Source organism: Silurus aristotelis (assembly GCF_946808225.1).
Source record: "Silurus aristotelis genome assembly, chromosome: 2".
Lineage (NCBI taxonomy): Eukaryota > Metazoa > Chordata > Actinopteri > Siluriformes > Siluridae > Silurus > Silurus aristotelis.
Genome location: NC_139575.1, coordinates 24,920,250 through 24,934,083, shown reverse-complemented (window position 1 = coordinate 24,934,083; position 13,834 = coordinate 24,920,250). Strand labels below are relative to the sequence as shown.

At 39.0% G+C, this 13,834-nt stretch overlaps 2 protein-coding genes across 6 annotated transcripts in view; one reads left to right on the top strand and one right to left on the bottom strand.

The window, feature by feature from the left end:
- Positions 1 to 13,834, bottom strand: part of LOC310737330 (uncharacterized protein) — a gene marked incomplete at its 3' end in the record, with an annotated part of 188,975 nt that overhangs the window by 134,157 nt on the left and 40,984 nt on the right. The window lies entirely within an intron of this gene.
- Positions 1 to 13,834, top strand: part of nav1b (neuron navigator 1b) — a 78,762-nt gene that overhangs the window by 58,810 nt on the left and 6,118 nt on the right. For 3 of the 5 annotated variants that reach the window (XM_083528705.1, XM_083528706.1, XM_083528708.1), the window contains 14 exons: positions 86 to 262; positions 1,124 to 1,176; positions 1,427 to 1,450; positions 1,765 to 1,842; positions 3,878 to 3,961; positions 5,338 to 5,449; positions 5,592 to 5,713; positions 8,581 to 8,750; positions 8,888 to 9,050; positions 9,189 to 9,366; positions 9,776 to 9,867; positions 9,960 to 10,055; positions 11,161 to 11,329; positions 13,098 to 13,333. In XM_083528705.1, the coding sequence (XP_083384831.1) occupies positions 86 to 262; positions 1,124 to 1,176; positions 1,427 to 1,450; positions 1,765 to 1,842; positions 3,878 to 3,961; positions 5,338 to 5,449; positions 5,592 to 5,713; positions 8,581 to 8,750; positions 8,888 to 9,050; positions 9,189 to 9,366; positions 9,776 to 9,867; positions 9,960 to 10,055; positions 11,161 to 11,329; positions 13,098 to 13,333 (1,754 nt within the window). The remainder of the gene's footprint in view (positions 1 to 85; positions 263 to 1,123; positions 1,177 to 1,426; positions 1,451 to 1,764; positions 1,843 to 3,877; positions 3,962 to 5,337; positions 5,450 to 5,591; positions 5,714 to 8,580; positions 8,751 to 8,887; positions 9,051 to 9,188; positions 9,367 to 9,775; positions 9,868 to 9,959; positions 10,056 to 11,160; positions 11,330 to 13,097; positions 13,334 to 13,834) is intronic. The other 2 variants (XM_083528707.1, XM_083528709.1) reach the window with 1 other exon arrangement.

Here is a 13,834-nt window from a genome sequence, read left to right as displayed (position 1 = left end):
TTTGTGTTTCGTTTTTAATCTCTATTTATGCATGTATACATTTGTGCATTAATTCTACTTTTCGCCTGTCGTATGTCTCTCACAGTGGCTCCCATTACAAGCTCGAACACCACCCCTCGCATCACTCGCTCCAACAGTATTCCAGCCAACGAGGGCAGCTATGACCTGTATGCAAGTTCCCCAATGGGAAGCTCCATGTCACTGGCCGATCGGCCTAAAAGCATGATGCGTTCTGGATCCTTCCGGGAGCCTGGAGAGGACGGTGAGCTTTTCTATAGACGTGCTATAGGTTGCTTCTGTCTTCTAGCATTATTATTAATGTCTAGTAGTAAAATCAGCTTCATGATCGTTTTTAATTATCAACAAACTAAATGTGGGGTTAAAAAATATATACTCCAAACTGGATTCAATTCATTATTTTCCTCAGAATTCAACAAACAATACTCCATCATGACAACATGAAAGGAGTGTGTGCAAAGATTTTAGACAAACTTTATTATTTTTTTTTAATAATTAATTTAACCCATTTTGGAACATGTGAAAAGTGAAGCCCTCTGAATACTTTCCGGATTCATTGTACTTATAAACTGTATACAAGGGAAGCGTTAGCTCAGTGGTTAAAGCTCTGGACCAAGGCCCTCACCTCCTCAGTTGTAAGTCTCTCTGGATAAATGCCATAATTGTACAAAATAAAATATTACGATGTCATGTATCAAAGGCCTGATCAAAAATGTTGCTGAGACTGATTAATAATCATTAAATGCAATGCTGTGGTCGACAATTTGCTTATTTATTGTTGTGCCTTTAAAGCTTTTCAGGTGGTTCCCACCCTGTGTATTACTAAACCTACAGTAAAATAGCTTTATTTTCACAGTTACTCTTTAACAGAAGATTTAATTAGATTGTCTTTACTCTTTAACCAACATTTCACACTGTAAATAAACATGAATCTACTGGTCATTGGCTTTTCTGCCACACACCTTTTCGTGTAATTGTAAGATAAATCTGTAGCGTATTGTTGTTTTTGATCGATCAAACTGGTGGCTGTTTTGTTTTCCATCTTATGTATACATATTTCACATTATTTATAATAGCAATTATTCTCCTGTATATTCTGTTGCAGTCCACGGTTCTGTTCTATCCCTGGCCTCCAACGCGTCATCGAACTACTCATCGGTAAGTACGCAATGCCGAGAAGGAAACAGAGTGGCTAAATTCTCTACATGTTCTACATTTTCAGAATTTTTTATTTACAATATTATATATTAGTACTATTTGCCATATACAATGCATATAATATAATTTAGTGATTAAATATATATAAAAAAAAAAAAAAGGCCCAAATTATTCTGTGCTGCTCTCAATCCTGAGCTTTTCCTTCTTTCCTACTGCTCCCACCTCGATTTCTTTCATCTTGCGTTCTCAGACAGAGGAGAGAATGCAGGGAGAGGTAAGCCTGTCCTTTCAGCACTTTGTTTTCTTGTTTCATGTTTGTCCATGGTTATGGCTGTACTCTATGCTTTATCGATTGGCTTCCACTTCTAAATGTCTTGGCGATATTGTGTATTTGACTGCGTCATTAACTTTTTCAATAAGCTGATGCGCCTCACTGTTTAAATCAGTCAAACGTTCTTTGTTTTTATATAATATAATATAATATAATATATATAACATTAATATCAGTATCTTCCAGAAATCATCATCGGACTCTAGTTTGGTAGTGGAGATAGGAGAACTAACAGCTAGACTTATCTTTCTCCACAGCAAATCCGCAAACTAAGGCGTGAACTTGAAGTATCTCAAGACAAAGTGGCCAACCTGACGAATCAGCTGTCCTCTAACGTATGTACCGAAATGTTCCAAACACCAGCAGCACAACTCCTGTGCAGCACATTCTTGAGCCAGCTGCTTTGACTGAGATGATTGTGCCTTATGCAGAATTGTTTTTCTTTATACACCTTTATTTGCCTTGTATGTGATCTTGTTCGTGGTTTGTTTGAATGGCCTTTCGCTATTTTGTAAACGTGTGTTCATGCACCATCATATATATATTATATTTTATTATTAAATAAACATCGGGCACTTGAGTGGTGCAGCAGAAAAACATTTGTCCAATCTTTAGCAGCTTATGAAGTTGAAACCATAATGCCATAATGCCAAAACCATTAGAGCAGTGGTTCTCAAAGCGTGCCCCTCTAGTGGGGAATAAAGACATTACAGGTGGGGCGCAGTGAACTGCAGGATTTATACACATTTTTTTCGTGTTTTTCATTAATCTCCATTTATGATTTTCTCCATTAAAAATAAAGTTTAATGTTTTAAATGTAATGTTTACATTTTGTATAATTTAATTATGTAGACCTGGGTATTTCAACAAATTACTCGATGTTACTTTATATTTCAATACATTTTAAAATTTGAAGTTTAAGAATTTCATTACCAGTTTTTTTGGCTTGAAAATCCACCCCCTTTAAAGAGGGGAATGGCAGCAAAAGTTAGAGAACCACTGCATTAAAAAAGAGTTAAACTAACCCTGCCCTCTGGGTGGGAGAAATGGCATACTCTCTTCCCTGGCAAATCAGAGCATGACTGACCAATCAGCTGTGTCTGTGGGCCAAGGTATGAAGAAGAGAGTACTGAACACAGCATAAGCAGCAGATTGAAAAGATGCAGTGGCTTCAAGTGCATGTGTTAGCAAATAAAGAGTTCGTTAGAAGCATGTGTTAGTTTTCAGCCTGCCTCGTTTGGTATCTATTGTGTTATAGAAGAGAGATGGGGTGGGGAATTAGCAAATGACCAAATCGACAGGAAATGGGCTGAAAACCATAATTTGTTTATAAAGTCATATTTTGTCATACCACTGAATGAATCCCTATAACGAATGTTGACGCATAGAGTTTCACCTCTCACTGATAACGTTCACTAACCTTCATCAAACAGATCTCCTTTTCAAAAACTTTTTTTTTGCTACAGAACTGGGTTCAGCAAATGTCAAGCAATAATGTATTTCAGCACCTCGAGTGCTCCCTTGCATCTAGGCAATATTTTAGGATTCTTTGATTATGTTACATGTACAGCGCAAATGATCTCAATCTGATCCCAGTACTGTCTTAACATGTGAGTGTATGTGTGTGGGATCATGAGTGTGTGAGTGAGAAGTATAACCCTGACCCTAATGCCACTATCCCTCTCTCCTTGGCTGATGTCCTCTTCTGGCTGCGGGCTGGTTTGCGGGTCCTCGGGGGTTGCTCGCTCTAGCAGGCAGGCCAGGTTTGTTGGACTGTCACTTCCAGCCTGTCCCTTGTTGCTGTTGCATGTTTTTAACCTCGCCCCCTGCAGGCCCCCACCCTCAGCCCGGTGCTGGTTGATGATGTCAAGTGGAGATCATTTCCAGGTGTCATCTAGTCATCAGCTAAAAGCTGATGCTGTCATAGTTTTGTTGATGAATACAATGCTTTTGGAAGGATGGCTCATGAGCAGTTACGCTGTACACACACATACATAGGAGCTAAAAAAAACGATCGTTTTACCCATTCAAATTGATTTATTAACAGTATCATATTTCCTATACACTCCCTTATATAAACATAAGAATATTGCATGCACAGTGCTAGCAGAATCACTTCATGGTGTTCTTTCAGCAGTGTGCTAAATGCCGTATGTGGACAAAATGCCAGACCTCGTGTATTTATCCTTCCATCATTTCTGTCCACCTCATCACTTCGCCCCTTCATAATCCATAGCCTTTCTGCATTGTCTTCTCCCATCCTTCTCTCCAGCTTGGATGGAGACACACACACATTTGTGTGTGAGGTGTACTCACCTGTTGTTGTGTGTGTCGGTGTCTGTAATCGCTAATGCTAGCATTCTTTTGCAGGCTAACCTGGTCGCTGCGTTCGAACAGAGTCTGACGCTTATGACTGCTCGCCTGCAGAGCCTGTCTGTCAGCTCTGATCAGAAGGTGAGTGAGTGAGTGTGTTTGTGTTGTATAATATCTATGTATCCTTTGTATCAGACATTTACATTTATTCCCTGAAGTTGAGGCCCACTTTCATTGCATCACCCCAACCCACAACGTCTTGTCAATACCCAGACTGCTGATGCGTATAATTGTAAAACAGGCCAAGTCATCCCATTCCCGCAGGGATTTTATTGTCTATAAATAACTGGTTAATAAAATAAAATAAAACAACATGAAATGTCTACTAATACAACAGACCTGACAACCCTGAAGAAAAAGAATGCCTAGCCCAACATTATTGATCTAAAAAGCGTTTGGATGTGTCTGAGTGCTGACCAGTGCAGGAGAGCAAAGCAAACAAACAGCGTCCTTAAGACCCGGGCCTAAAAAACGATGTATTTATAATAATTAGACAATATAAGTATACACATAATACCTAAAAAACTGAAGCTTCTAACCACATTTTGTTGGACTGTACCTTTTTACGACTTCTAGGAAACGATTTTACTCAGAAACATGTCTGTCATGTTTATAGCCTTGAAGCTAACATGGTGTTTAAGATTAATAAACAAACAAACAAACAAACTGAAGCTACTAGTTATTAGTTTTAAATCACAAGTAGGTTGAACTAATGCAGAAGTAAGGGTACAAAAATGACCCCTTGTCTTAATGAAACAGTTTTTGGATAAATGAGGACCTTCATTTGACCCAGTAACGTCCAGGACAAATTAACCCAAGGTGTGTTCTCTTGCATATTGAGCCAGCACTGGGATACAGAAATGACACAAACTGGGTTATATTTAATCCAGTCATAATTCTTTAGCATGGTAGTTGTCATTCAGGATGAGTTCCAGAAGAACACTAAAGCTGAAATATTATAATTTTTTATTTAGTCATCATTGACTCTGCCTCTTAGAAATAACTTTTGCATGTGATTGGGTTCAAATATTTATCTATTTGAATCGATAGACAACACAAAACGTGCTCTTGTTACTTTAAGAGAATCGATCTGTCTCGCTTGTTTCTCTGACCACTTTGAAAAGCTGGTGGCAAAAGTTGACTTGGTTCAAGTGGCAGTGTCATGTTTTAAGTGTTCTGATTTATGCAGCACCTACACTGCACGTCTAATGAGCTCATGCTTTCAGGAGGCACTTATTACGACCTCTCAGGGGACAGAGTGAAAATCAGTCTTGTTTCCATTAGCCCGCTGTAGAATTGGGAAGGAGAGGGAGGTGAGAGTGGGACACATGCATTCAATTTAATAAAGTAAAAGACTGTAACATCATAAGACTTTTATTACCGGACAGTGTTTATAGTGTTATTTATCAACTTTGCATGTCAAGGATACCTGGTTCTCATATATCTTGTACTTGCAGGACGTGGAGCTACAGGACCTGAGGGAAACCATTGACATATTGCAATCTAAGAGCACAGAGGCCCAGGTTATCATCCATGGAGCACTCAACAACCCAGACTCCACCCCCAAAGGTCTGGATCTTTTTTTATATGAATAATAAAAATCACCTGAAATGAATTAGTTTTACTTAAGTGGTAAACTTGATTAAGTACTGTTTCTTTTACCAAAACAATAGGCTCACATTCCTCTACCTGTCTGTCTTCTTTTCTTCAGAACTACAGATTAACAGGCAGAATTCATCTGAAAGCATTGCCAGCATGAACAGCATCACCAGTCATTCCAGCCTGGGTAGCCTAAAGGAACAAGATGCCAAGAAAAAGAAGAAGAAAAGCTGGGTAAGTTGACTGTTGCATAATATGCTCTTTTTTTTTCTTTTTGCACTTTTGGACAGAGCACAATAAGGGCAATTTTTTTTCCTGAAGGCAGCATGTTTTTTTGGCTGTGATAATGTGGGCAAACTGATGTAATTGCTCGTTCCATTTGTGTATTGGTTTATCTGTCCCCAAATTCTCCCTAAACCTTACATCGTTAGGGGCTACATGGCCATTCACTGCAAAGTTTTATTGGGTTCATACCCAGACAAAAGTGTGTTAGTTTTTCCTTGCCTTAGATATTTTCACTAACTTGTTCAGACTGAAACTAGTAAATGTAATTGAAATTATGAGCAACATTTGAATATGGTATCAACATGGTCTTTGTTCAGTGCACCATTTTAAAGGATGAATGAATGACTTTATTTCTATCTAGAAAAGAACACAAACGTTGTTGGGCCAAAATGAGCTGCCAGTAGAGCAACAAAACTTGACATTGTTCCTCCAACAGAGCCTTTAGTTTTTCCCTTAAATTTGTCACCAATTAGTGTATTTTTTGTGTATGTTTTTCTCACTATTTTGTAAACACAGATAATTAAAAAATATATACAGTGAGGAAAATAAGTATTTGAACACCCTGCTATTTTGCAAGTTCTCTCACTTAGAAATCATGGAGGGGTCTGAAATTGTCATCGTAGGTGCATGTCCACTGTGAGAGACATAATCTAAAAAAAAAATCCAGAAATCACAATATATGATTTTTAAACTATTTATTTGTATGGTACAGCTGCAAATAAGTATTTGAACACCTGTCTATCAGCTAGAATTCTGACCTTCAAAGACCTGTTAGTTTGCCTTTAAAATGTCCACCTCCACTACATTTATTATCCTAAATTAGATGCACCTGTTTGAGGTCGTTAGCTGCATAAAGACACCTGTCCACCCCATACAATCAGTAAGAATCCAACTACTAACATGGCCAAGACCAAAGAGCTGTCCAAAGACACTAGAGACAAAATTGTACACCTCCACAAGGCTGGAAAGGGCTACGGGGAAATTGCCAAGCAGCTTGGTGAAAAAAGGTCCACTGTTGGAGCAATCATTAGAAAATGGAAGAAGCTAAACATGACTGTCAGTCTCCCTCGAACTGGGGCTCCATGCAAGATCTCACCTCGTGGGGTCTCAATGATCCTAAGGAAGGTGAGAAATCAGCCCAGAACTACACGGGAGGAGCTGGTCAATGACCTGAAAAGAGCTGGGACCACTGTTTCCAAGGTTACTGTTGGTAATACACTAAGACGTCATGGTTTGAAATCCTGCATGGCACGGAAGGTTCCCCTGCTTAAACCAGCACATGTCCAGGCACGTCTTAAGTTTGCCAATGACCATTTGGATGATCCAGAGGAGTCATGGGAGAAAGTCATGTGGTCAGATGAGACCAAAATAGAACTTTTGGGTCATAATTCCACTAAACGTGATTGGAGGAAGAAGAATGATGAGTACCATCCCAAGAACACCATCCCTACTGTGAAGCATAAGGGTGGTAGCATCATGCTTTGGGGGTGTTTTTCTGCACATGGGACAGGGCGACTGCACTGTATTAAGGAGAGGATGACCGGGGCCATGTATTGCGAGATTTTGGGGAACAACCTCCTTCCCTCAGTTAGAGCATTGAAGATGGGTCGAGGCTGGGTCTTCCAACATGACAATGACCCGAAGCACACAGCCAGGATAACCAAGGAGTGGCTCTGTAAGAAGCATATCAAGGTTCTGGCGTGGCCTAGCCAGTCTCCAGACCTAAACCCAATAGAGAATCTTTGGAGGGAGCTCAAACTCAGCGACAGGCCAGAAACCTTACTGATCTAGAGAAGATCTGTGTGGAGGAGTGGGCCAAAATCCCTCCTGCAGTGTGTGCAAACCTGGTGAAAAACTACAGGAAAACGTTTGACCTCTAATTGCAAACAAAGGCTACTGTACCAAATATTAACATTGACTTTCTCAGGTGTTCAAATACTTATTTGCAGCTGTATCATACAAATAAATAGTTTAAAAATCATACATTGTGATTTCTGGATTTTTTTTTTTAGATTATGTCTCTCACAGTGGACAAGCACCTACGATGACAATTTCAGACCCCTCCATGATTTCTAAGTGGGAGAACTTGCAAAATAGCAGAGTGTTTAAATACTTATTTTCCTCACTGTATTTCCCATCGTTGCCAGTTTCTTTCTCTCCGTTCTCTCATGCTCTCACTTCCTTTCTTGCTTTTTCTGTATGTGCATTATTATATGCTGTTGCATTGTGCATTGGGAACAACATTAAGTATGAGTTTGATCTTTTTCCTATGCCTTCCCTTTCTCTCCTTTAAGGTGTATGAGGTGAGTTATTTTCCCAATCCCCACCATTCCCACCCAATATGAAAGCAACATATTTATTTATCTGACCCTCCCCTCTCCAATGAGTTTCTACCATTCTGCACCAATGACTCATTCTCTAATAATTTTTTATTATTATTATTCTTAGTCTTTGCTTGTAAAATAATGTTTGCATGTTTAGCAGCATTGAGATCATTTACTCACAATAAATCAAACTATTATTTGAGCTTGGACACAGCTGGAGTTGGATTCTTTGTGTGTGGAATCTCTATGATTAGAATAAAATAGGAACTCTATGAAAAAACCTATTTAGATCCAGAATACAGTTTTTAGTTTTTAATGCACATAGGACTTTGTCTCATCCCAATCACAATAAGTAGACATGCTTACTTATGCGTTTTATCATTTGCATATTTTCTTCATTTACACTGTCATATATCATACGTCAGTGACTACAATATGCGGGAGTCATGTACTAAAATATATCTATATGCTGTTCTTCTTTCTGTTTTTCAGTTGAGAAGTTCCTTTAACAGGGCTTTCTATAAAAAGGGCTCCAAGTCGTACTCGGATATTGAGGAAATTGCCACCCCAGAGTCCTCAACGCCTTCCTCCCCTAAAATCCATCATGATGTGGAAAAATCACCATTTTCTCTAAATGAATCTACATGTGTTTCCTCTTCTGAGTATGCGACATTTTCTCAAGATAACTAGCCATAATTCAGTTTGAACAATTCAGAAATTTTTTTATTGGGCTTTAGCAACGTTGACCACATTTACAAGCATCAGCAAAGCTTTGAATATTTGTTTGTTTCCACTTCAGACTGGGCGACAGCAGTGAGGGCGCAGAACCTGACGAGAAGGTGGTGTCTGAGCTGCGCTCTGAACTCTGGGAGAAAGAACGCAAACTTACAGATATTCGGCTGGAGGCCCTTACTTCTGCTCACCAGCTGGAGCAGCTACAGGAAGCCATGAGCAAAATGCAGGTGTGTGTGAAGAAAGTCCGAAGACACACACACGCACACTCAGACACAACGCATGTAATACACTAGCAAATATTCAACAGCAATTAGTTTTGCATACCAGCAGAGGTTTCATAACTCTGTAAATGTCTTCTCATACAGATGACTGTAGAAAATCTAAAGGCAGAAAATGACCAGCTGAAGACTGGTAGCTCCAGACCGCCAAGCTCCACTTCCCAGTCCTCCGGGCTTGGCTCATTGGGCACCTTGTCACCACGGCAATCTGTGGCATCTCTTAGCAAAACTTTTAGCATGGGAGCAACTGAAAGCTTAAACACAGGTGAAGTAAAACACATGTGCACACCATAATAGATTATACAAGACGTAAGATTTTTCTTTTTTTGGACATGGCCTCCTAATCTACTGATTAGTGCTGGGTGGGGAAGCAGGTAGCATGCTGCCTCACAACCACTGGTTCCTATGTTTGATCCTAAACTTGGGATACGGTCGTGTGTAGAATTTTGAATGTTCTTCCCATGTCTGTGTGGGTTTACTCTAGTGTTCTCTCACCTCACTAAATATACCAATAGATTTTGCTGCATCTGAATGTGTGTATGCCTCGTGTATTTAAATCTGATATGAATATGATTGTTAGGATACAAATAGATAATGGTTGTTCACCTAAGTAAACTATTAACTGCAATTCAGTTCAATTATTAATAGAAAAGATGAATGCTATTTTTTGGCAGATGTATTTCAAAGTCCTACCTCGACCCTGCAGAAGGACGAGAGCATCGTCAGAGTGTTAGTGCGCATACCCAACCAGCAAGTGATTGATGAGGTATGTCTCACTACTATAGGACCTTAGTTTTTACATTCTGTTTTCAAAATGTACAGTGATATTGAGTTTACACAACTAACCTTTTCACACAGGAGGTTAAACAACTGGAATTCTTCATTGGTCTGATCAAACTCAGTGGGCAGACTGACTGGTGCACGCTTGACTCTGCCATCTGCAAAGCTTTTAAAGTGAGTTGCAGGGCTACGGCCAATTATCATTGATTTAGGGCTGCTGCTATCGATTATTTTAGTACTTGAGTATCCTAACAGTTATTCCGTCAAGTAATCGGATTAAAAATACTTTTCCTTTATTAAAATAAGACCGGTCTCTTAAAAAAGTCATTTGTTACCGTTTTAGAAAAATGTATGTTTCTACTGCATACAAGAATATCTCTGAAAACTAAACCCATTTAGAGCATTTCATTGCCATAATTGCATCAAAATACAAATACAGTGTGTTTAAAAAGTCCCTTCGCCGTGGCCACATACAGTAGGTTATGGAAAACTATTAGTTTAATGAAACTCTATTATTATTCTCAAGCACGTATTTACTTTATTAAATCTCGCACAGTATCGCGATGTGGGTTGCTTGTCTCCGGGAAAAGCCGCTTGAAATTTTCCTTGTATTTGAAATATCCTTGTATTTATCACCAGCTTCCAAAAGATGCACTACCTGCTCTACGCCGCCACTGCGGAGGGACATTTTGAACGCACTGTAAATATAAATAAAAATATAAAAATCAAGTTCAAATGACCTTAAAAACGGTAACCGCACTGTAGGGAGTTTTCTTTTTGTTTTAGTTTGAAATAATCCCAAATTTTGGAAACCTTCTGGTGTTTTCTTTTGCCTGACTCATCTTCTCGCTGTTTTCTCCCCGTTCTTCTTTTTCATTCTGCAGCGTCTTTTCTATTTACCTGTCCAGGGCACTCCAGAGTTTAGCAGGTGGTGCACTGTGTTCCCCACAGACCATTATTACTGACACACCACCTGCTAAACTCTGGCGTTCCCTGGACAGGTAAATAGAGAAGACGCTGCAGAATAGTGAGTATAATTAATTATTGTAGTTAAATTGACTAAACGAAGCATCGAGGCAAATGAATTTTGCTAACGGAATTACTCGAGTTACACAAAGAATCATTTCAGCCCTACAATAATTCATTATATTCACTATTTGGCTTGGTTAATACATTAATCAACACATAAGCATACTTTTTGTGTTTTAAAGATATACATAGAGCAAACATTAGAATAAAACAACTCCTGCGCATTCACAACTTTCTTTTGTCTGCCCAGGACTATTTATCAGTGGTGGACCCGAGCTCCAGCTTGGGCCTGTCTCAGGACTCTATCTACAGCTACAGCCTCAGTCATCTGAAGAGGGTGATAGGGGCTCAGCCACCTGAGACTCCACCAGTACGCTGCCTTAGCAAGAGTTCCACCTGCATCAACGTGGCTCTCAAAGGTTAGTTACAATAAGTATTCTTTTACACTGACAGTATTTAAGGTCTCGCCCAGTTCATTAAACAAATCAAAACATGAAAAAACGGGAGGTATATTGGAACCTTTCGCAAGTGCACACAGGAATCGTAAAAATATCCTGAACATGAAAAAAAAAACACAGCGGCTATATATATCACCAGGTAATTCTGGAAATGGCTAGTTTTATAATATAATTTTCGGTAACATATCTGTCACAATCACTGTTTGTTTTGTTTTTATTTTTGATTGGAACCATACAGAGAACAGGTTATTTGTGCTATTGCTGTGTTCTCATCCGCACAAATGAACCACACCAAAGACTAAAACGCACCAAAGTTTTATACAAATGGACTCAAATGTTGTGTTTGTTCAGTAGTTGTGAATCATTATATTATGAAACGTACAGAACTCTGCCGGGTATCTTTCCATCTCTCTCTCTCTCTCTCTCTCTCTCTCTCTCTCTCTCTCTCTCTCTCTCTCTCTCTCTCTCTCTCTCTCTCTCTCTCTCTCTCTCTCTCTCTCTCTCTCTCTCTCTCTCTCTCTCTCTCTCTCTCTCTCTCTCTCTCTCTCTCTCTCTCTCTCTCTCTCTCTCTCTATTTTGGAACCCTGGGCAAGATTCCTATTGTCACCCCACACGCCTCTGTGCTCCCACCACAATTCTCCACTCCCACACCATACAAATCATTAGCAATTTTCCATAAAAAAAAGGTTAAACACATGTAATAATAATGATCGCAAAATTCCCGGAATTAAAGTACGTAAACATATACTGTTTCTTGATCTTCAGCAGAACAACCAGTAAATAATTGAAACAGCGGCAGGGCCATTTGTTTGGACAAAAAGTTTCAAATATCTTACTTCTGTGAAAATTCGTTTTTTATTTATAGTCGTTTTTATGTACCTTGCTGAAAAAAATGTATAGATTTAGGCAAAATGTTATTTCATTCTGACAAGAATATTGATTTTAAAAACCTTAATAGTTTTCCAAATACACATTTCAGCATTATCACTAAACTGTTCGCAATTTCCTTGATAACCAATCAAGTGGACTTATGATTCATGAATCATTTATTGTATCACGATCGCATATCGCAGTATTGACCACAATAATCTAAACATGACATTTTTCCCCAAATCGTCCAGCCCTTCAAACTTCATTCTCTAACTCTAATTACAGAGACGTACGTGTTATTTTCAAAACATTTGCAAGCAAAAGAGAAAAATAAAATATGTATTTTTTTATTTCTTGCACTGACCATGATGAGCTGCTCAAGCTGCACACCCTGAATGCTGTTGTGTGGCTCTTCACCAGAAAAAAATGATGCTGAAATAAGGTCTTAAAATAAATGAACTCACATTTTCCCCAGACAATAAGCAGAGGTCCTGTCTGGCAGCAATGTTTCTCTTTCAACCCCTCCATTACCATAGTAGTATGAACTGGTGCATTCTGACTCCTCCGAGGTTCAATTAAATATTTTTTTCAAAGCAGATTGCATTCATGCAGGTTTATAGAGATCATATAATGACAACTCCAAGTTCTAGGGAAATTCTTTTCTTGTCAAAGCAATAAATCCAATGAAAATGTCAAATTTTATGCTGCTTATTTACCAGGCTGCTTGATTTAAGCCAGAGATCTATATGATCTTTCCCCGGTTGGCTCTTTAAGTATGTCTCAAGAGCAGTGAGCCTTAAGTCATAACATTCCTCAATCCCATTATATGCCTGTCTCTATCTCCAATGTTTCTATGCAGGTCTGAAGGAGAAGTGTGTGGACAATGTGGTGTTTGAGACGCTTATCCCGAAGCCTATGATCCAGCACTACATTAGTTTGCTGCTGAAGCACCGGCGTTTGATCTTATCAGGCCCCAGCGGCACAGGGAAGTCTTACCTCGCCTCCCGCCTGGCTGAGTACCTGGTGGAGCGCAGTGCCCGAGAAATCACCCCTGCCGTCGCAGTCTCCTTCAACATGCACCGTCAGACCTGCAAGGTAATCTGCACTGATCAGATAGACTGGGGTCTGGATTCCGGAACATGTATTTCAATGGCACTAGTCTTCTTTTTTTTTTTCTTGTGATTTTTATGTCACATTTTTGTTTAACGTTTTTGTTTTACTTTATGAAATACTGCAACACGGTTCGCACACATCCTAGAAAATCTGAATTTATATTGTTAATCTGAGCCACACAAAGCTGCATATATTTAATATAACATTTATTTTACTTCCTCTATTGCTACTAATGACAGTTTGTTTCATCTCCTAAAGCAACTCAAAATTTTGGCCACCACACAATACGTGTCAAATATTTCTACATAATCTCGATTTCATTCAGTGCAAGTGTTTTATATCTGGATTCCTCTAGTCAGTGTATTTTTTTAAGTAAATTAATTGATATAACATTTTCACTTGGCCCACCCTCAAAACACCTTTATAACTACAACCTTTTTTACACTTTAAATATTCAAAATATGAATCCTCCTGCAGATTTTT